We start from the raw sequence: 24,262 nt of genomic DNA, 5'->3' as shown, positions 1-24,262 counted from the left end.
AAAAGTACCAAACTAACGCAAAATGTTAATAGGGAAAACTGTGTGTGAGAGGAGAGTATAAGGGCACTCTGTACTTTCTGCATGATTTTTCTGTAAACCCACAACTGCTCTAATTTTTAAAAAAAGGAAAAAATATATAAAACTCTTCTGAAAGGACATATAAGTTTGTGACAGTATCTCTGGAGAGGGGACATGGAAACTGGGAGAATAGGGTAAGAGGGAGATACACTCTCACTGTCTGCAATATTCTGGGAGCATTATGTGTATATATTAGTTTTTTTTGTTTAAAAAAACCTAGTTAATAAAATAAGTAATTGCCTTACGCTCAGTGTTTTTAAAAGTTGTGCAAATTACATTTAATTACCATAGTAGTCAGATGTAGGTATGTTCTGTGTATAAGACCACAATATGAAGGTTTTTTCTTCAGTAAATGCAAGTTTTTTATTGGCTCTAGAAGCATATTTTTAAGAAAGAGGGAATCCTACCTCATCTCTATTTTTATTTTTTAATTTATTATTACTATTTTTTTAATGTACAGCTCAGTGGTTTTTAGTATATTCACAAAATTATGTAACCATTGCCACCATCTAATTCCAGAATATTTTCATCATCCCTAAAAGAAACTGTATCCTTCAAGGAGTCACTCCCTTTACCCAACATTACCCCCAGGCAACCACTAGTGTACTTCCTGACTCTATGGATTTGCTTATTCTGGGCATTTCATATAAATGCAATCATACAACATGTGGCCTTTTATGTCTGACTTCTTTCCATTAGGATAATGTTCTCTTCAAAGTTCATACAAGTTGTAGCATGTATCAGTACTTCGGTCCTTTTATTGGTTAAATAATATTTCATTTTATGGATATACCACATTTTCTTTATTCATTCATCACTTGATCAATATTTAGGTTGTTTCCAATTTCTGGTTGCTATGATTAATGCTGCTATGAACATGTGTGTACAAGTTTTTGGTGTAGACATATGTTTTCAATTCTCTTGGTTATATACCTAGGAGTAGACTGACTGGGTTATGTTTAACTTTTTAAGGAACTGCCAATGTTAAAATGAAAGTTTTGAGAGAACACAGAATAGAGAGGAAAAGGGAGAAAGACCTGTAGGCTACCACAAATATTTACCTGGAGAAACTTCCAGTAATGTTCACTAGTAAATTCCAACTAGTAAATTTCCCATTTGAAAGCACTGACAGACAGTCTAGGAAGACTTCAGAATGTGATTCTTTCATTTAAACCCCATGGATCCATTAAGTACTTCTACCATAGCATCACCTAAATCTCAAGCAGCATAATATATCAACTTGGAAAAGGGAAAATAATTTAGTATTCAATTCCAGTAGTACCTGCAAAATTCTTACATGGGATTAGGCAAGGTCTCATAGTACCATGAACACGTTAATACCCAGAGCCACAGAGTGTTGTGGAAAATGCTCATTTCAACAAAACTGATCTTCTTAGCTAGCTCATATACCCCAAATTAAGGAACTATCCCTTCTATTTCTTTCATTCTCCACAACACATATACTTGTTGACTTATGGATGAATAAACAAGGTCTCATCTTAGCTCTGTCTGCTCCCCACAAGAACTAGAGATTTAGATTTAAATAATTTTTTGGTTTTGTTTCATGTTTTTGTTTTGTTTTGTTTACTGAACCACAGGGAAGCAACATGGGAGACTGTAAAAAGCAGACAGACTAGTTTTTACTAACTCTAGGCTAACATTGCTCAACTTCTTTGAGTTTCAGTGTCCTCATCTATAAAATGTCAGTAATATTATCTACTTCAAAAGGCTACTGTAAAAAATGTAACATTGAAACATTAAATGCTAATTTCTCTTTAGTCACCTTGCATTCTTCACTTCCATTCCTTATCTATAATTTCATTACAAAAAAATGTAATGAAGCTATCAATTTTTCCCATTATGCTGAGGACTTTTATTAGAACATACACCAAACATACACTAGTGTCTTTATCAACATAAGAGGTTTTATAATAATGGAATGTGATTTGTTCAAATCCATGGAAATCACAATTCCGTAACTTCTTGTTTTTTAAACCAGAAACTGCCAAGCAAATGAGTCAAAACTTTAATCAAAAATTTGGATTTTATGATATGTGAATATATCTCAATAAACCTGCTCAAAAATTTCTGGATTTTCCCTAATTCTATCCTGAAATAGTCTACAAGACAAAGTAAAATTGGTTTTCAAACTGTTAATCTGGGATAATATTTTATCTCAGCAGTACCAATCTCTATTCTTTAATATCCCCTGCTCTGCTAGAGCTCTTTCCATCTACTCCGAAACATTAGACAAAGTACTAACTGTTCCTTTCCACAGAAGCCCAGACATACATTAAAAAAGAAACTAGGTGGAATACCTTCTCCACTGCCAATTCCTCTAATAACGATTTTTGTGTGCTGCATCCCTAGATACCCAGATGACGAATTTGACTAGAATTATTTATTGCCTATAATGACCCATTTCTCTTGAAAAAGAGCCATTCCATTCATAGATGGTAGAAAATATTAAAGATTGATTCCATACTAACTTAGAAACTCATCTACTCCAGGACCATAAGATGCTTACCTTGTACTAAGCTAGAAAAGATAAACAGATGCAGGGTAATATCATAAAGGTTCTATTTCTGCTTTCCAGCAGAGCAGCTGGCTTGAAACTGTCCAATGGCAGGCTCTAAAAGGTAGCACTGAGTGATATACTCTAACCGTGTTCTACATCTTTCAAAAAATTTTAAAATTTCCCCACCAGCCCCTTTTTCCTACTTTGCTTTCTTTCTTAATACAGGCTATTGAAGAATAATTTAGATTCCATCTGAATGAAGGTTAAAATGAACAACTGATTCAAAATATATCCCTCTAATATTTTTACCCATGGTTAAAGAGACAGCAGTCTTTAATTAAAAAAAAAAAAAAAAAGACAGGGTACATGCAAAAACTGTAAAGCCCAATATATTGAAGATTCACCCTTATAATATAGTATCAGGAACAGTAAGTAATAAGAGGATTCTTAAAAAAGAATATCTATTAATAGCTTAAAATCCATCATTACTTACAAATCCATCATTACATACAGAATATCCTAGATTCTTCTAAATTTAGAATCATGTAGAAGAGTTTTAGGAGGCACGTAACTACAGGGAAATTTTTAGATTACAGGAGTTCTTAAATGGGGCTGTTTGTCCACGAACCCCCTGAACTGGATAGAGAAGAGATATTTTGAAGACTTCAAAAGAGAAAATCCCAGCTATCAATATTTTAAACATTCACAGAGCAACTAATCTACCAGAAACTAAAATTACAAGAGTATAACCCTTGGTACAGTAGCATATATAGGCATCAATGATGATCTGCCAAGGATTCTACAAATGTCAAAGGTAAAGATCTACATGAAATTTTAATTAACTATTGCTACTACTAAATAAAAAATTCATATTAATTTAAAAATGAGCTGTTTCTTTTTTAATAAACTCACTATCTAAACCTGGATGCAAAATTGTCACAGCTAGTTTTAATAGTCCTATATACTTCAACAAATTAAAAAAAAGGTATATAGGAATTTTACTTAGCAAATCCTGATGGTGACTTGCACAAAAGATCTTAAATAGGATTGAAACTGTGTAGAGAGTAAAATATTATCAAAGTCTACAAAGATAATTTAATTTTACATGTTCCCTTTTATAACAGGGAACAATGCAGGTTCTGTTATTTTTAAAATCAATAAATGATTTTTTGATGTGTTTAATATTTCTGTCCTCCCGATCTTTGGACAGAAACCATTCTATATATTTGACGGAATGTTTCAAGAAAACCTTCTTGTCAACAAGCATACAATAGTTATTTAAACTCTTCATTTAGAATGGAGTAGTTTAAATTTGAGGTCTCTGAAGTTTGCAAAATAGCAAAGAAGACTGGATTTGGAAAGCATGGTCTAGAATTGCTTGTCAGATTCTGAAGAATAAATGTGTTTCAACTTTGGATTATAAAACCCCATTTATGATTTTAAAGATAAACTTGAAATAAAAATAATTAACCCCTCCCCCCCAAAAAAAGCAGAAAAATTACCACAAAAATACTGAAAATATTGAGGGGAAAAGTTAATAGCATTCTTAGAATAGGAAATTCAGTAATTATTTTAAAATAGTTGTTTTAAAGTTGAATTTGAAGAAAAACAATGTTCCTTCTCCCTTTCCTCACCTTACTAGTTTGAAAATACAGGGGAATAGAAAGTTATTATGCCAGTTTAACGCCTTTCTTCCAAGAAGATAACATACCAAACTGACACATGTAGGGCTCAAAATAAAACACAATGTCAAGATCACCAACCCATTTCTAATGACCCAGTAAATTTGCCAATTCATAAGAGGCTTAAAGCCAATCCAGGAAGGGCACTAGACTAGACTCTGAGGAGTTCTGTAATCCTACAGTTAGTGTTATTGAAAGCTGGACCCAAGCAAAGATACGGTGGGAAAAACCCTGCTGACCTAACATTTAGTGCTAAATGTATGCATTTTGGTAAATATGTTTACTGGTATTTACTCTCTGTAAGGGAGAGGTAGGTTTAAAAATAGATAAAAAGCCCTGAAGGTACCCTTCCTTTACAATGATCAACAGATGAAACAGCTTAATGCAGATATACTTTTGTATCTAAAAAACTGCAAAGGAGCAGAGTAAAACAACCTCAAGTTACAGCAACAGCGTTTACAGGACAACTTACAGACATTCGTGCGAGAAAGCAACACACTATTCTGATTACTTATCTCATGGCTCAGGAGACTCTTTTAAAGTATATTAATACAATTAAATCTATTAAGAGACTAGACCAATGTTTCTCAAAATTTTGGGGTGCTAGGATCCCTTTACATTCCTAAAAACTGAGGACTCCAAAGACCTTTGAAATTTTAAAATATTTATTTATTTGAAAATAGTAATAAGAAAACCTACACATTAACAAAAAATATTATGAAAAATACTGTAACTCCACACACAAAAAAAAAATTAGTGAGAAGAAGAGCATTGTTTTACATTGCCACAAACCCACTTAGTGTCAGGCTTAACAGAAGATGCCTATATTTTCTTAATTGCTTCTGCATTCAATATGCTGCAATATGTCGTATTGGCTATATATGAAGAAAATGAAGCCTCATGCAGATATGCAATTGGGAAAGGGAAAAGCATATTAATAGTCTTTTCAGGTAGCTGTGGATATTCTCTGACACAATACCAAAACTCAACAAGTGGTAGTTTCTTGTTTCTTACATGTTTGTAGAATCTGAAACCACACTGGTGATCATGCAAATTAAAATCTAATGCTCTATTTTGCACTTTTATTTTTGCTTGATTTTGTAACATTATGCACTAGACATGTGGAAAACACTGATATTCAATGAGTTATGCAGATCTTCCAAATGTACCAAACACTGCATTTCCTCATATTACTACTGATCTCATCAGAAAAATCTTTCAGGTACTGGGGCACTTGTCATGCTCCTGATGACGTACGAAGTTTTCCAAAATTCTAGTTTTTGCTTGAAAGCTGAAGTTTTATCATGGTTAATAAATACTGCCTATTGTTTTCCTTGAGGTGATAAGGTCATTGCTCATTTCAGAAAATGCTAAATGTCCACTTCATAACTTCAGACTCTTGGTATTTCTTTCAAGTAAAAATGATGTTCCATGAAAATAGAGCTAGTGAGCTTGAAACATAAAAAAATGCACAAATGATTTTCCTCAGGACACCATTGTACTTTGGTCTGTATAAGAAGTGCTTTAGGTGTTCTTCCCGTTTTGTCACAGAGAATGTTTAAACAGGTGTGTACCCAAGAGTGGAGAGTTAATAGAATTAATAATTTTTATTGCTTCGCCAAGGGTATTCTTAAGTAAAACTGGCATCTTTTTAACTGCCAGTAGGTGGCAATGAAGATTACCATGACTACTGGTATTGTTTGGTATTACTGTCTTGATTCAAGCTAAGGCACCAAGGCACCAACCAATTTACCCACATTGCTTTTGCATCATTGGGGCAAATGTCAACAAAGCAAAAAGGCAAATATCATCTTAGCATTATGAAAACAGTCTTGACTTCACAGACCTTTTGAAAGTATTCAGGGGTCACTGTATCACACGGTGAACTAAATGACAGATGTTTTGACAATGATTATAGACATTCTCTGACCAAAAATGCACATATGTATAAGCACACACAATACAATTTTACATACAGCTTTAGAAGGTTCACAAATCCTTTACAGCCCATCTATGTCCTAGCTTAAAAATGCCGTTAGCAGAAAATCCAGTAAATCTCCAAATTGGATTTAATTACTTCAAAACAGTAATACTCTACTAGGCATTACAAATAAATCCTATTATAAACAAGTCATAGTCCCACTTTCTAAAACACTTCCACTTGAACTAGGAGATCAAGTTTTGAAACAAAATTACATTAGGTAGCAGAAATTTTTATTAAAAGGTTTGAGGTAAGAATCCTAGCTCCACCATTTCTCCAAGGTTACATGGTTATTAAGTTACTTAATCTTCCTAGCCTAGTTTCCTCATTTGTAATACGGGGATAAGAACAGTGTCTACTTATTTTAGAGAGCCACTGTGAGGAAAATGAATTAATATACAAAGCACCTATAACACTGCCTGACACAACCTATCACCTTAAGGAAAACAACTGGTTAAAAGGCCATGCCATCTCTTTCTTATACTGACTGACTATATAGCTGTACTAATCAAACTCAATTATTTACAGAAAATCTAATTTGTAGGTTATCCATGCCTTTACTTCTCTTTCCTTCTACCAAGTAAGCAACGTTTGGTTTACTCACTATAATCTATCATCACCTAAGAGAAAAGAGATTACACACAAATCAATCAATTTTGCATATTCAAAGTCTCATTAAGCCTGCTAAGAAGTTGAGGATATGTTAAAGCATTTAGCGTCAACACTTCCATTTTCCTATTTAATATTTAACAACGTAAGAAATTTATGTAAAATGTATTTATTTTTCTTCCTGTAACTCAACTTTAAGATAAAATAAGCAAATATATAAGTGCCAATGCATAAATTAAGAATATATGGGGACCTCTTCAACTGATTTTTAACAAAATAAATTCTTTGCTTCCAGTAATCTCTATTCATTCTGCTTATTCCATAATTTTTAATTGATAGATTTTAACAAAATTTGGCTCACTAGTAGCAATGGTAGTGTTAAGAGAAAGGACTGTCACATGTTAAGAGTGTTAGATAAGACCATGGGTCATTACGTTTTGGAATATAGTTGATGTGCCAATACTTTGAAATCTGCCTTATAACTGGGTTCCACTAACTTATCCTAGTGCCTAAATTTAACATACAGACTACTTCAAGAAACACAGAACACAAATGATCTTAAGTTTATATTGTAGTATTAAACATATGAAATGCATAAAAAAAATTAAATGTATGGTGCCACAAGGATTACTTATTTCTCAAAATTTTATTTATGTCCTTATTTGGGGAATATTTGGACTGTACTATTTTAAAAAAATTTCCAAGAACCAGTCCACAGTTCTAGATCCTACCAAAATAAACAGGAAACAGTGTTGAAAAGACGCAATGCATTTGGATACAAGTTTCATAAAATCAGGCTTCATGTAATAAAATTACATCCTAAAATAATTTCTTATGAAAGAGAGTTAAACATTGTCAAATATGGAAATAGAAACATCCTGAAAGGTTGGTGAGTAGCTGTTCTATATTTCTGACCAGATATCATACATTTCAGATTATCCACATGTATTCTGAATTTTTAATAATATATTTCCACAAGTAAAATTTAAACAAATTAGCAGATTATCAGAATTGCTACTGCATACTCCTTGCTGTTTCACTTTAAAATAATGGAACTTGGTTTTCATTTGTGTCTAATTCAGATTTTAAAAACAAAATTAATAGTTATTATTAAATAATAACTGGTTGGGAAGGGGTAAAATGATGAAAGCATAAAGAGGACCAAATTGCTACAGGTTGATGATGATGGGAGATGGGAGTTCATTATACTTCTATAATGTCAGAAATAGCCATAATGAAAAAGTTTTTAAAATACAAAAAGAACTAGGCAAATTTTTTTAAAAAAAGAAAACAGGCCATTATTAGCGTCAGTAAAAATGAAGGGATGCACAAGAAATGAGCAACACTGCAGAGCACAATTGGTTCAGTGGTGATTTGTACACTCGTAATAATGTAAGCACTGACTTCTAATTTAACTGTAATATTGGGGCAGGATGGGGAAAGTAGTGAGGATGACACATGGGACAGTTAAGTCTTAATCTACTGTGGAAGACAGTCCATTGGAAATGCCTAAAATTGACAAGCAATAGAAGTACCATCACTTTATTCACCAAAAAAAAAAAGGGAATACAGATAGACGAGTTGAAGGCAAATGTCTTTAGGGAAAGGGAATAGGGACTAGGGAGTTGGAAAAAGAAGGAAGTAGAATTTTTCATTCTAAATCCTATGTTACAGGACTGGATTTTTTAAAATTCTTTTTATTGTTAAATGTAACAGATACAGAAAATCTCATAGAACAAAAATGCCCAGGTTATCAGCCATTATAAACATCTATACAACACTATCCAAGTCAGGTCAAGACAGCAAACCCCTCCTATCCCCCATTCCCCTTTACCTCCAGACCCCTTCCCAATCACAACTCCCTCCCACTCGCCTAAAGGAAACCACCATACTGGCTTTTACAGTAATTACTTCGTAGCTTTTCTTTATAGTTTTACCGACTTAGTATGTCTGTAAACCTAAAGTTTAATTTTGAATGTTTTCTGAACTTTATATTAATGGAATCAAAGAATATGTATAAAACACAAAACAATTTTCTTCACTGACTCACGAGAAATTTTTAGTAGCCTTTAAAGACAATTCTCCAGTTTCCTCTTTCTCCAACAATGTCTCTCCTCTACTTGCCACAAACTTTCTAATAATAATAATAACTAAACCTTTATATGGCTCTTACTAAGTGCCAGGTACTATTTTAAGCATTTTATGTATATTGATTCATTTAATCATCAAAACAACACTCTAAGGCAGGTTTTGTTATTATTCCCATTTTAGAAAGGAGGAAAGAGGCAACAAGAGGTGAATTAATGTGCTCAAGATCACACAGCTAGTAAATGACTGAGTAGGATTCAAACCAGAGAGCCTTACCTACTGTCTCATGACTCAAAGCTGCCAATAAAGGGGAAAATTAAAAGTGCAGAACTTGGTAAAATTTTATTACTGCTACCATGAAAAAATTAAAATGAAAACCGCATGGTAAGAGACTATCCAAGTGAAAGAGGTTTTAGTGCCCCATTCTCCTCCCAGACAAGTAGCTATATCAAAGGTAAATCATTCAAAAGTTCCTGAAGACCTATGTATAGAATAAGTATTCCAGTTTATAGTGTAAATGCTTCCGAAGCACCTACATGGGCCAGAGGTGAATATATGGTCAAATGTCAAATTCTGTCTTAGCTCTATAATATATTTAATATAAAATTCTGAAACTTGAATAACTAAGTCCAATAATGACTTATTTTTAAATTAAGGCACCTAAAGAGTCAAACATCTCATTATTTGCTAATACAAATAATGCTGGGCTGTTTCTTTCTGAGACTTCTTTCAGAGTTAACAAGATAAGAAAGTATAAATCACCTAATTTAATCCTGTTACTTATGGCTAAGTTACCTTTATATTCATTTACTCAACAAATATTTATGGGACACCTACTCTGTGCCAGGCATTGTTCTAGGCATGGTAGTTTATATAGGATGCCTTGCATAGAGCACAAAGATAAATTAGTTCTGCAATAAACTTACAGTGTAATAGTAGAGGTTTGGGGCACTAAATATGATAGATAACAAAATTCCCTAAAAGAAGGTTACAAAAATAAATATTTCCAAAAAAGGGAAATAAATAAAAAGGTTACAGTATGACTTGAAGAATGAGCAGGATTTTGAGATAAGAGAACTGTGGAAGTCCTGTCAGGCATTCCAAGGTGGGAACAGCAAAAACAAAGCTCCAGAAGTGACAGTGTATAGGAACTGTGTGAAGAACAGGTTTGAAGTCCACTTAGTTGGACTGTAAACCCGACTAGCAAATAAACTTAAAACAGTAGGGGCCATGTTGGCGAAAGGTCCACATTCTAGTCCGAAATGTTCCAACTTAATTCAACATCTGGTGGATAACTGAAAATTTCTGGGAATGACCAAACTGGGACTTCACTTAACCCAGAAGCAAAACATAATACAAGAAGCAGCGCATCATCTAGGAAATTATTACAATCCAAATGAGATACTGAGACCCTGAACTAAGATGAAAGTAGATACAAAACAAGGATGAAAGCATTACAGGTGTAAAAACTGTATGACGTGGCAGGACTGCACATGGGAGGGGAGAAAGAGACAATTTGGAGCCTCTGACAGCAAAAAAATTGATATATATCATTAACAACATGGGCAAGCTAAGCTAAAGGCTGAGGTAGATGTTACCTGCTAAAAGATTACAGTCTAAACCAAGGGGGAAATATATAGTAATAATCATATTTTATTTCAGAAGAGCAAGTATTCCCTTAGTAAAATAAACACAACCTATAATAAACAAACCACAGTATGCAAAAACACCCCAAATAAAGCAGCATAATTTGAAAATTGGATGTTTTTATCCTTAACACACTTTATAAACATACGTACTAGAACAATTCATGTTTTTATTAAAACTGACCTACCAAGCCTTAGTATTTTAGGATGCCGAGAACGCAGTGAACATTAAAATAATATTCAACAAGCTCCAAAGAAATTAATCCTTTAATGAATTTTACTCAGCAGCAAAATGCACCAAGTATAAGAGAACTATGACTGATCCATCATCTGTATCACACACCATCATTTGGTTCAATTTGGTCAATTTAGAGCGTCAGTTTCTTCTTATTAAAAAAAAAATCCATGTGGTCTTTCTGCCTAATGTTTAAGTAAAATTATAAGCCCCAAAAGGGCAGGATTTTTGTTCAAGATACCTCAATCTCCCAGGGCTCAGCACTTAGGAGGCCCCAACCAGAATCTGATAATGGATTGGAACCAAGGGATGTTTTTAAGTATACAGCACTTTCTTAACTTGGTAGATATTACACAACAGCTTAGAACTAATGATCCAGTATCTGAGAGCCTACTATTCAACAGGTAATGGAGTTACAAAATGAGTTAACACATGACTCCTCCCTTGAACTGAGGATTTATTTCTCTGAACAAGTCAAACACCACAGGCTTCGCCAGAAAACCTAAATTCACAGTACATATTTGTGTGCCCATCAGTGAGTCTCTCAACTTCTGTAAGCTTCTGGTTTCTCATCTGAAATACAGATGAGGATCCAATAAAAAAGAAATATGAAGGTGCTCTGTAAAGTATAACTAGTATAATGTATGCCAGTTGGCTTCCCACAGGATTCACAAAACTTTGATCAGAAACTTCATTAAGAATGATGTTGACACAAGCAAATACAAGCATTCACCTGACTCAACACAAAAGCACCTACCCACTACCACCTGGAAAAATCCTCAAAACAAAACAAACAGTATGCTAGACAGTGGGTCAGAAACATGATCTTAATATGAGGACAATACAATCTAGAAAGTGAAAATATATAAATTTTCACTAGAAAAAATTTTTTTAATTTAGTACATTTCAATTTAACTAAGTTTTGCTGGAAAACTCATACTGTAATTCAAGATACTATTTCTGAATACTACTAAAATTCAGGCTTCATATAATGCTTCTTGATGATGAAGTAATGCAACTATTTCATGGGAAATAATGCCCCCACTGCCACTGCCTAAGACCATCTCTTTTGAGTGCAAAACCTTAAAACTTTTGAAATACATTAATGCACAATTCTGGGGGGATAACGAGACTTAAGTACTTCAAGTGATCAAACCTAATTTCTACCTGCACAGGAATATAAGCTCCTCAGAAGACAAGATACATATTCACAATAATGTTATTTTTCTTATCCACCTAAATCAATCTCTGCAAGACAATAAAATGTGTAACTTGAGCCAGCATTTCACATAAAATATGCCAATCAACATTAATATCCCAAAGCACCAAATTCAAAAAAAGCTAAATATCTTTCCACAAAAATAAATTAAAAGCTGCTGTCAACAAAGTTTCTGAGCTAAATGGTGACAGCACCTATTTCAACTTAATAATTATTTAAAAACAAAGTACAAACATGAAAACACACCACCACTTATTTGTATGTGGAATGTATACAGCAAGGAAACCTTTATCCTGTGGACCTTAGATCTTCTTGTGATGGTTTTATATACATCATCATCCACTGCTCCTTTCATTTGATTCAGGTAAATAATAACAAAACATGACATAAATAACAAAAAAGTAATCAAGTTAAGACTATTTTCCAGAAAGATGACTTTCAAAATTGTTCCTCTATTTCTTGGACGATAAACACGAAATGTTCTTAAACTACTACATAGATTTCAGCTTCAAGGAAAGCTGTCAATAAACAAGGTTTTGAAAAAAATCTATACTCAACATATACATTACTAGACACTTTCTTACCTTCTGCTACATCATCATCTACTGCTCCTTTCACCTGAGAAAAACACCACTGAATATCATTCCCTCCTCCAGCTCCTGTAAAAAACAAACAAACAAACAAAAACAAAAACATACCAATTAAAACTGAGTTCTGTTCATGTTTACTCTCATAAACACAGAGATGGTATCCATGGTTGGCATGATTCTAACAGCCTAGCACTGCCCACACACATAACCACCACCCCACAGCACTCATATGGAAAAAGATTAGTCCCCAATAGTTGGTATAGCTTTCAAAAAAAGGAAGAAGAAAAAAGATCTTTCAGGTATGAAATATTTAAAGGCATGTACAACCACTAACATCATACATGTGTTCAAAACTTCCCTTCCATTTTCCCTTTCCCTAAAAAATAGTAAGAGCCTTACATTTAAACAAGACCTACCAGAAAAAAGTAAATACCAAAAATTAGATAGTTTTCCTTTAAGTGTATCAAAAGCCTGCAGGAGAGTAAATAAGGTTAAACTACCATGAAACATAGAACGAAGAGAAAACTTCAGGAACATTACCGCCTGGGTTAGAAGTAAATGATTCATATGAACCCTATCACCAAAGCGCTCACACAGCAAACACAACACTCACCACCCATTTCTCTGCATTTCATTACCAGCAAATCACTGGCTCCAGACAGAGAGGAAAAGAAACCGAAATGAATGCTGTTGAAGAAGTTGTCAAAGGAAGCTTGTTTTGCCTCCCTTCAGCTTATCCTTCAAAATCTAAAGGAACTTGCGAAGGATTTATTTTGCTAATTTGTCATCATCTCGTGCAAAACGATTTTAATTTCATTTTACTATTCAATAAAGTCAAAGAGCAACCTGTCTATGGCAAACCGTAAGTTGATCCAACAATTTTTTAAACTTTTTAAAAGGTTTCGTTATCTAACTAAATATTGAAAAAAAAAAAACGTGAAGAAAAACTGGTTTAGTCCCTGGATGCTTCCATTTCACTTCCAAGCACTGAAGAGGAAATCATGAAAATGTCTTGCACGTATGGAGAAAGAAAATCTAGATCTAAGACTGATTCTACTAGATGAAGATATTCAGCAGCACAAAAATATGTACAAAAATAATCCTCCAAGCAATAACCTCGCTTTTCCTTCACTCTTATTCCTAGCTAAATATTCCAACCTGTTTTTTCCCATACATCCTTTTTTCCCGAAGCTTTAACCCAAATATCTCTCCCTTTTGCTATTTATATCACTGAACTCCACAACTATTTTAACTAACTCTATGAAACCCTGTTGGGGAAAGGACATCCGCAAAACGGAAAGTTTAAATTACATTTTTCATGCAACTTGCTTTATCAAAGGCCTTAAAGGGTTAAGAATCAAAAGGGAGATGGTTCAAAGCAAAAAATTCAGCTTTGGTCTCAAAAATATACGTACCCACAGTAGAAAAAAGCACGTATGTCCCCATTGTATTTTAACTTGTAAAGCGCTCTACCTTCTCTGTGCAAAATATAATCGCATATACACACAAGAAGACTTGCAGCGAGGGGAATTAGAATTAAACGAAGGAAGAACCACACAAAAAAAGCCTGGGTAGTGTGGGGTGGAGGATACACCGGACACCAAAGCAGTAAGGACAAATCTGCACTCGCCCCCACCCCGCCCCACCCCACCCCACCCACGCCTTACCCCATTGCTTGCCGACACGCACCCCACCCCCACCCATGCAAGGGTTCCAGCCCTTATTTTAAAAGCCAATTTGCTATCACAGCCACCACTCGCCTCACCAGAACCTTCCCCACCCCCACCCCACCCCAACTTGACCAATTCCCTGAAAACCGAGGGGCGCCCCGTGGCTCTACAAAACACAGGCGGTCGCTAGGGGGTGATGGAGGGAGGAAGGAAGGAGCAGGAAGCGGTTGCCTTGTCAGTGGACGAGGGTGATTTCTCCTTTACCTGCCATGTTGCGCTGCAAATGGTGACCCTGATGGGTTCCTCGGGGTCTCTGCTTCCTGAACTCACCCCCCTCACCTGGGGATGGGGGGGCAGAGAGGGCGGATGGCGGCGGATGGCACCTGTGGGGGAGGGGTGGGGGTTGGGGGAGAAGGAAGGAGGGGCGAGCAGACCAGCCAGCAGGATGGTGGATTTCACTCTGAGGCTTCCCGGCTCTTGCTCTTTCTCCAGCGGCGGCGGCGGCGGCGGCGGCGGCGGCGGCGGCGGCGGCGGCGGCGGAAGCAGCAGCAGGGGCAGGCGACTCGACTTTCAAAATGGCGCCGGCTGGCCTGGCCAGTGACGTCACTCGATGGGCGGGGCCCCGGGCAAGGCCGGAGGGGCGGGATAGGGCGGGGCGAGGACTGGAGCTGCGGGGGGAGGGGCGGGGGAGCGATCGGGCTGGCTCCTGGCCACGCCCTCTTGATCCCTCAGGTCTCACCGGTCGACCGCGCCACAAGCGCCTGGGTCCTTCCCTGCGCGCAGCGTTCCCGCCTACCCCGCGACCTGGCCAGCCCATTGCACGCCACCGTTTGCCAAGCACTCGCGACTTTCAGTAATGAATCAGTGAAATGAGCCTCGGTGCTGGGGCTCTGAGGCCGGCTCAGCTGTCCGGTTCAAGTGCTCGCTTGCAAGGTTTCGAGAGGTTCGAGTGTATTATGTCTTTTTACAGAATACCCGTATTGCTACTTAAAATGAGACTGTGGCCTTAACCCTGAGGTTAATGAAATAAGGGGACGTTAGTACAGAAGGGCTGCTCAACCAAGGTGAAAATTCACGGATCTGAGAAAGAGAGAACTGGCCTGGCTCCGTCTGGGTGAAATAAATTACCTCTGTATGTGCCCCAGGAACCAAGGCTGGAGTCCTTTTTGGCGACTGAAAGCTAGAAGAGTGGTTTCTGAGTTTGCTATTAGAGTATGGCCGCAAAAGTGTTCCAGGTCTGCAGGGTCAAAGTAGTAGTATCAGTGGTTAAGAGCTGGGCCCTAAAGTCAGCCTGCCTGGGTACAAACGCTGACTGCGCGAGAGGTGAGGATAATAATTATATCTACTGCGCGAGAGGTGAGGATAATAATTATATCTTGCAATAATGTTTTGAAGACTAAATAGATTAATTGAGTAAACAATAAATTGAATAAACAGTAAACAATAATGATAGTTGCCATTATAATTAGGTTTGTATTGAAAGTGTCTTCAGTTGAGTTAAGAGGTAGAAGAAGGGGGAAAGAACACACTGGAAAAGTAGCGGGTCATCAGCCAAAAGGGGATGTGCAGTAACATGCACTTTTCATGTCTCACTTAATCTCTGCAGTAATCCTTCAGATAGATTTCTGTATTTTGCATATGAAAAACACCTACAAAAACATCAAGAATCTGACCTTAAGGCTGAATGGAATAATAAGGCATTCCTAGACCAAGAAAGGGAGGAAGATTAAGATCTTTACACCTTCTTCCCATCTTCTCCATATCCTACCTTACTCTTGATTGCGAAAACTGTTCAATTGTAAAACAAGTTTACAAAATTTCTTCAGATGGAACATGGTATTATCCCTCCATTTCTATATTATTTCTCACTTTATCAACAAACAAATCCAAACTGGAAAACCACTCTGTATTTGTCACCTTTCAACTACCTGTACAAACAAGCGAAAAACTTTTAAGTGTATGTTGAGTCTGCTTCTATTGTGGTTGATTTCATAATGTTTTTCCCTGGGTAGGCCTGCATCCTTAGTTTTCCTTTTCGTTTTCTCTGCCCTGATTTGATAGTTAAACCCCAGACTCCTCCAATGAGGTTCTCAATCTTGACCAGAACTCTGAGAGCAAGGAAGGGGATTAAACCATTCAACTGGGGAACTGACACTCCTGAAGGCAAGTCACTTTTCTTTGTTATGCTTCAGTTTTTGCTACCTTAAGATCGTGAAAATGATTTGGTCAATATAAATAATTTCTTCTTAGAAGCCAATAAATAGAGCTTGCCTGGAAAGAGGGCTAATTATGACAAAAATTTATATAGCACTAACTATATGCTGGGCACTGTTTTAAGAACATTATATAGAGTTCTGAGGTTACTATGTGTCTATGGGATGAGTTGTGGGTCTAATTATCAAGTGTCAGTGCACCCTGGCACTCTGGTATAAGTGACCTGGCACTTTTGGGTCCTGAGCAATCCCACGGAGGACCACAAGCTGCTTCCATTTCTTCTTAGGAAAAGAGGCCAGAATAGCCACTAGCCCAAGGTTAAGGGTTGCTCTTCTAGGTCTCCCCTTCCTTATTTGCATTCTCTCTTCCATCCTTTGCACTAGGGGCTTATATCCCCACCACTTCACTGTCAAGTTCAACCAAAGCCAATAGTCTCTTTCCTGTTTTTATCTTTCTCTACTTCCCAACAGCATTCAAAAGAATGGATCACCCCTTCCTTTTTAAGACTCTTTTTCCCTTGATACATTACTAGTTTTCCCACAATCTTTCTAACCACCCCTTTCAGTTTCCTTTGCTGGCCCCTCCTCCCAGCCCACCTTCTCAATATTAGGGTGATCTGTCTCCCTGGCCTCTGTCGTGGGTTCCCTCCTTTAATTAAGCACTCTCAGGGGGCAACTTCATTTAGACTTACAATTTTAAATACCACATACACCAGTGACTGCTAAATCTAGATATCCAGACCCATCTTCATTCCAGAACTCCAGACACGTACCTCTAACTGCCTACTTGACATTTCCACACAGATATCCAAAAGCATTTCAAATATATCCCTTAACCTTGGTCTAGTAAGTATACCTTGGCTGATGCTGTCCCTTTCCCTGGAATACCACAGTCCACTCACCCCAATCTCACCCCAACACACCCATCCCTCTTTCTCAGCTAGTAAAACTCCTAATTCTTTAAAACCAAATCAAATGTAACTTCTTCTGGGAAAGCTTCTCTGATATTTTTCCCCATTGCCTACCCACCTTAAACTGGGTTGGGCGCTCTTCCTAAATATTCTTTTAAAGTCTAATGTGTTGCTCTCTTACTAGATCACATTTTAATTACCTAATTATGTGTCTATTACTAGACCGAGTTCTTTGAGGGAAGGAAGTGTGTCTTACACGTCTCCACATCACTCGCCACATAATTTGATACACTAGTAGATGAATAATTAATCTTTCTGGCTTGGGAAGAAAACCACCGAGACGTTGGATCACTAAAGCTTACCATAGCATAAATGTTTCACTCACCTCTTCTTTACTTTGGAAGAAAGAGGAGTTTTATAAATTATCTTGGTCATTCTGCTGGACATTTTCTAGGCAACAGTTGATTAACTATGTGAGTTTATTGATAAATTTGTCCCAACTACTTCCAGCTGATCCTCCGTCACTGAATACACATTATGTGAGGGGTGATCCCCTAGGACACCATTCCCCCATCCACATGCTATATCAGGCATGCATTTTCTAGCTAGAACTTCAACTTCTCACCACATGTAAGATGTGCAAAGTAATAGTTTCCTGCAGAACTGAGCTCAGCTTTGGTATATGAAGAGGAGAACTCCCTCTGGTTTTTTTTCCTAGTGAGGTCCTGTAGAATCTATAAGCATAGGAAATATCCTGCTCTAGGTCTGAGCTGAGATGCACCAAGGGTTCTCATAATCTCACAAGCATAATTGAGCTAACAGAACTCTTCCATGGGTTATTGCAAGACAGCTTTTTAAAGTATGTTGCACTATGAGAGGAGAAACACTTGGAAGTTATTCTTTTCCTTGATGAACCTTGCTTGAAGTTAAGATGAACACAAACCCTCCTCCACATTAAATGCGAAATGGCACGGCTAGAAGCCTCCCTCCTCTAGGCAGTTAGAACTAGGGATATCTAGAAAACAGTATGATCTCAAGGGTATGAGGGGAGGTTCTGATTAGAAAATGATGCAGTTTAGAATTTTGGCAAACCCACCAGAGCCATGCTTTCTGGCCTTGAGCAGAATTATGGGCCTTCCAGGGAAAATTATGAGGTTGTCAGCTTTTTTTCTTTCTTAATATCTACAAATTTGGCCTGGAAGACAATTTCTCCAAAATCTACAGAGTCAAGAATGTAATGAAAATTCACACCACAATGTTCAGGGTGTAGAACTCACTATAACTGCATCAAAACATTCTACAATAGAAGATGTTTAAGAAAAACTATGCTGTATCCACCAGATGTATTATTATGTAGTCAAACATGTAAAAACAGAGGAAATTGCTTGTGCTTTAAAAGCAGGATACAAAATGCAGATGCAATATGATCACAAGTACATACAACAAACAAACACAAAATATGTAGTGCCAAAAAGGACAGGAAGGAAAGGCACCAAGGGGTTCACAGCAATGTCTCTGGACAGTGGCACATGGGTAAATTTTTTCCCTTTGGCACTTGAGTTTCTCCATATATTCTATAATTAAAATTTAATATTAAGGGGAAAGAATAAACTTACTTTTAAAAATCTACTCTAAATCTGGTTTTAGAGCATGATAACATCTAAGTTATAAATTTTCCACATTAAAGTAAAAGTACTCCGTTATGACCATATGCATAGATGTGATTTAATCCACGGTTTTGCTATAAAATAGAGAAGCATTTTGTTTTGGTCTTTTAACACTGTACATATTTAAAGATGAAAGAAAGATCAGTAAATTCATGCATTTACCATCTACTTGTAAATTCCAACCAAAAATCTTGTTTTATACTTTTATGGGAGGCACATGCCTATAAAATAATATAATCTGAATATCTTTTTGGTATAGAATGCAAACTTCGTGAAATTAAACATTATCTTTGAAATGCATTTTCAGTGTTGCTTATTAAATGATCACAAATACCCTGCAATGTAGACAAACTATTATTCAAATAGCTTATTTGCTTGAAGTTCAAGTCTACTTCCATGTTGTAAATTTGGGGGGACATTTGACTTTACCTATGACACAAGTGTGTGTTTTATGTCTGTACAACAGAAACATATATGCTGAAAGTTGGAAGGCATTTTAATTATTCACTATGCTAGTTCTCACAAAGGATGCTTGAATTCCCCAACAACATGCCTTCTAGTGTACACTCACTCAGCCTTTGCTTAAAAACTTCCAAGTAACTGATGTCTAATTCTGTTTTTAGACATCCATAATCATTAAGTAATTCTTCCTTATACTGTACACAAGTGTACTTTATTGCAATTTTATTCTGCAGAATTTGGTTCTCCCACCTGGGACCTCTTCAACATGAATACGAAGGTCGTTTAGATATTGGAATAAAACTACATCTTCCAAATTTTCTCTATTTCACAATATTCAACCCAACTTCTTCAAGGATTCCTTACTTTACTCAGCTTTGATTCCTGCATCTCTACATTGTCTTGGTCAATATCCTCTGCATATAGTCTGGTTGTTCCAGATGCCTCATACAGTGAAGCCCAGAAGTAAATACAATGTTTCAGGCCCAACAATTAATCACCTGTGTAAAACTGTTACCTGCTGTCTTCTACAAACCATACTTCTGTTAATGTAGCCTAAGAGTCCAATAGATTTGCCAGTCACACATACTGCAGCAACTCATATTGCAATCTGGGCCCTTTTCCATGCATGACTGTTAATACATATCTTCCTAATCTTTTTCCCACATGGCTCATTTTATGGATTGATACATGGTCCCTGGAAAAGAGGAACTTAATAAATATTTCTGTAAACAAATGCAAGGTTTTATCTTATTCTGTATTAACTGTGTCCTTCCTAATTGAGATTTTATTGGTTATTGTTTGATCAGTACCTAGTACATTATGAACAATTTGTACAGAAAATCTAAAATGTTATTGTGGTGGCTTGGAGCTTTGAACCCCAGGAAAACATGTTCCTCATCTTAATCCATTCCTGTGGATGTGAACCCATTGTAAATAGGACATTTTGAAGAGGTTACTTCAGTAAAGGTGAAGCCCATCTGAATCAGGATGGGTCTTAATCCTATTCCTGAAGGTCTTATAGGGAAGGCCACAAAAAAAAGAGAAAGACAGAGAGCAGCCAGAAGCTGGAAGTCAAGGGAACCTGGAAGAGAAAGGAGAAGCCAGGAGAGGCCCCCACGTGCATTGCCATGTGACACAGAAGCCAAGGACTAAGGATCATTGGCAGCCGGCTCCAGAACACTACATTCTTCTAAAAGAAAGCACTGCCTTAATGACAACTTGATTTTGGACATCTCCTAGCCTCAAACCTCTGAGCCAATAAATCCCTGTTATTTAAGCCAACCCTTGCATGGTATTTGTTTTATCAGACAGGAAACTGAAACAGTTATGTAGTTGTAATCCTTTCTAAACAATTAATCCAGTGACTTTTCAGCTTGAAATTTGGTGATGAAATGTCTTTAAAAGAGGGTTTCAAACATATTATCTTAAAATATTGATAAGGTCTTAGGTCTAAAGTCTCCTGAATTCACAATTTAATATCATTCATACTACATGCTTAAAAATTTACAATCTGTCACAGCACATTAACCAAATTATCAGGGAGAGCCACAATCTGGCTTCAGTTTTCTTTAGGAAGAATTTCACTAACAGACAACAGGTATAGAAGATAAGTAATTAAAAATCCTTAAGACATGCTAAATGCATATAACTGTAAGCCAAAATTGCCATTTAATTACACATATTATAGGATATAAAAGCTTCCTCCATGTCCCCAAGCCTATGGGATATTAGGCTGATACATAAGTCAAAGCCTCACTTAATAATCCACTAGTTTCTTGTGGTACAGAAAAATTAAGAGCCAGTACATCATTACCTCTCTATAAAAGGCATTTACACTTATCCAAATATGTAAAAATAAACAGGGCAAGGAGATGAGGTAGGACTCCCTCTTTCTTAAAAATATACTTCTAGAGCCAATATAAAAAATGCATTTGCAAAACAGTTGATAAAAACCTGCCTCTGTACAAGAAGGGAGATACAGAGACTACCAGTAAGACTTGCTATTAATTAGATATTAATTAGTCTTGGCTTCTTTCTGTCCTGCTTCACCAGAAGCTGGATTTTCTTTCTTTTCAATTTCTCTATTTTCTGCTGGGTGAGTCTTTTCAGTTTGTTGATTGACCATTTTGGTCTATGATTCTTTTGCTCCTCTTGTCTCTTTGGTTTGCATTTTTTCTTTTTGTCAAGGTAAAATCATTTCCTGCTGCCTCTATTGGCTTAGTTTCAACTGTTTAGGGACAGGTTGGCTAATAATATTGCCTTCTTCTCTTGGACTCTTCCTTACTGCTTTTTTAGCTTCACTGACTTTCCCCTGGAGCATGTTGGCTAGTTGTGGTGGGGAGGGTAGGAGCCTGAATGTCTCACTCCCTATTAATTTGTACTGTCACCTTGATATGACCACAGCTCAAATGATTGGTCATTTTAATTGCTTGAGTTATTTTTTTTTTTTTTTAGATCCCCTTATGTAACTCTGTGATTCCCAAACACTGGTTTGAGGCTGGTTATCTCGGAATCATCTTGGAAGATTTTTAAAAGGTAGCTTTTTGAGCTCCACCTTCAAATAATCTAATTTAGTAGGTCCTTTAAGAAGTCTCTAGGTGACTCTCATATGCGGTCAAGCTTGAGAATACCTGATTTAACATATCTACTATAACATCTACAAATTTGACCAACATGCTATAAAGTATCTGATTAAAATCATTAAAAACAAATGTTTGATGGTAGCACAACATTGTGAACATAATTAACAGCACTGAAATATATATCTTAATGTGATTAAAAGGGGAAATGTTAGACTGTAAATATGGTAAAAAAAATTTTTAAATCCATGGAACTACATTATACAAACAGTGAATCCTAAGTTAAACCATGGACTATAATTAATAGTACAGTTATAAAAATGTGCTATTGTCAATTATAACAAATGTTCCACACCAATGCAAGGTGTTAGTAACAGGCTGGTATATGAGAATCCTGTATTTTATGCATGATTGTTTTGTAAAACCACAACTTCTCTAATAAAGAAAAAATAAAGTAAAGATAAAGTTTAAAAAAAAAAGTATTGAGGGACTGGATGCTTAAAGCATACCTACAGAGTAGTGTTTCTCAATCGCTTTTCCGTGGAATACTATTATCCCTCGAGTTATTAAGTATTCTCGGATGGGGTGGGGCAAGAGTTCTACAGTCAAAAATGTTGGGGAACCCTAGGTTTAAAATGATTCTTTACCGTATGGTTTTCTAACGTATATTGTGAATCTGCCACAGGTAAAATCTAACATGAAACATCTCCCAAACTTGTGGGACAAAAGCCATTGATCCATTAAACAGCATTATTTTGGTATAATCATTCTGTAGTTGCGTATTAACGTAAATGAAGAAAGCTCCAACCCACGTTTCTCCATCTTTTCTTCATAAATAGCAATATATTTTGCTGCTATTCCTTTCTTTTTTATCTTTAGCTAAAGATGCCCTGGTGTTCTTTCACGCATAGTCAGTGTTGGAGCCAGATCATGCCGACTCGTGAAAGTTGACTGCTTAATTTTTAGGAAATTTGTGAGCTGGTTAAAATTGACACTATAAAAATTAAATTATATAAACTTACAATTAAATAATTTATATCACAAACAAAAGTAATCAATTCTCGAAACATCACTTCCGCCTTTGCGCCGGGAGGGGCGGGGGTGGCGGACCCTTCGCAACCAGACGGCGCTCAGGACAGCTGGGCGCGCAGGGTCCTGGAACCCGCGGGCCAGGAGCAGATTCCCCCGTACCCGCAGGGGGTTCGACCCTCCCTGTGGCGGATTCCGAGCGCCTCTTGCTCCCGGCTGCTGGGCCGCCTGCCCCAACCTCTCACGCACGTGAGAAGGAAGTCTCCTGTTTGCTGAGATTATACTGCGCCTGGAGATTCTGATCTGTACAGTGCCTCATACAGCTACCAAGGGGGCCCCTCCCTTGCTGCTTATCTTGTTTGTCTTCCATATGTGTGACCTGCCCACCAAGATACAGTTCATCAACTGGCCCTGGAGTGATTCCTTCCGATCTCTCATAGCCGCCATCCTCTACCTGATCACCTCTATTGTGGTCCTTGTTGAAAAAGAAAACCACTCCAAAACCATCTCTGGGTTACTGGGGCTAATCGCTAAGGCCCCTTTGGCTATGATCACCTTCCCTGGCGGCAGCAGACACACAGCAGCCCCTACTGACCCCGCAGATGGCTGGGTGTTGGAGAATTCCCCTCATTTCTCTCTGCAACGCGCAAGTAACTCCTCCATCGCAATAACTCCTCCCTGTCCAAAAATACTCCCAGCCAACTCCCAGCCCCCTAATGAAGTAAAAGTGCCTTTATCCAGAGAGTTTGTCTTCTGGCCGGCCAACCAACCCTCCTGCGTGTGCTTAGGTCGCCCTTCCTTCTGCCGTATCCAAAAGAAGGAACCAGTTCTGCCTGGACCATGTCCCACCTAAGCCACAAAATGCGTGGGGAGGGTTCCTCAGGTTTCAGACTCCAGGCCCCAGGTTGTGACAGCTCCAAATAACCTCCTCGGTGTGGGGGTGGTTCTATGGAGGGGAAAATAATAAACAGATAGCTAGAAAATAAAAAATAACTCATCAGCTCCTACTAATTTTACTACAGTTTACTATAATCTATGCTCTTGGGGTTACTTACAACTATTATATCAGTTTGGTGAAAATACTA

The 24,262-nt window shown here is 37.1% G+C and overlaps 1 protein-coding gene and 1 pseudogene across 2 annotated transcripts in view; one reads left to right on the top strand and one right to left on the bottom strand.

Moving 5' to 3' along the window:
- Positions 1-14,885, bottom strand: part of PPP2R2A (protein phosphatase 2 regulatory subunit Balpha) — a 113,894-nt gene extending 99,009 nt beyond the window's left edge. For both annotated transcript variants that reach the window (XM_037812600.1, XM_037812601.1), the window contains exons 1-2: positions 14,581-14,885; positions 12,641-12,715 (exon numbers count right to left, since the gene is read on the bottom strand). In XM_037812600.1, the coding sequence (XP_037668528.1) occupies positions 12,641-12,715; positions 14,581-14,587 (82 nt within the window). In that variant the 5' untranslated portion in view covers positions 14,588-14,885. The remainder of the gene's footprint in view (positions 1-12,640; positions 12,716-14,580) is intronic.
- A 6,555-nt stretch (positions 14,886-21,440) lies between these two features.
- LOC119516448 lies at positions 21,441-24,030 on the top strand (annotated as a pseudogene).
- Positions 24,031-24,262: the final 232 nt, after the last annotated feature.

Source organism: Choloepus didactylus, chromosome 20 (genome assembly GCF_015220235.1).
Source record: "Choloepus didactylus isolate mChoDid1 chromosome 20, mChoDid1.pri, whole genome shotgun sequence".
NCBI classification, from domain to species: Eukaryota; Metazoa; Chordata; class Mammalia; order Pilosa; family Megalonychidae; genus Choloepus; species Choloepus didactylus.
The sequence above is the reverse complement of the archived record's forward strand: the minus strand, read 5'-3'. Positions and strand labels throughout refer to the sequence as shown.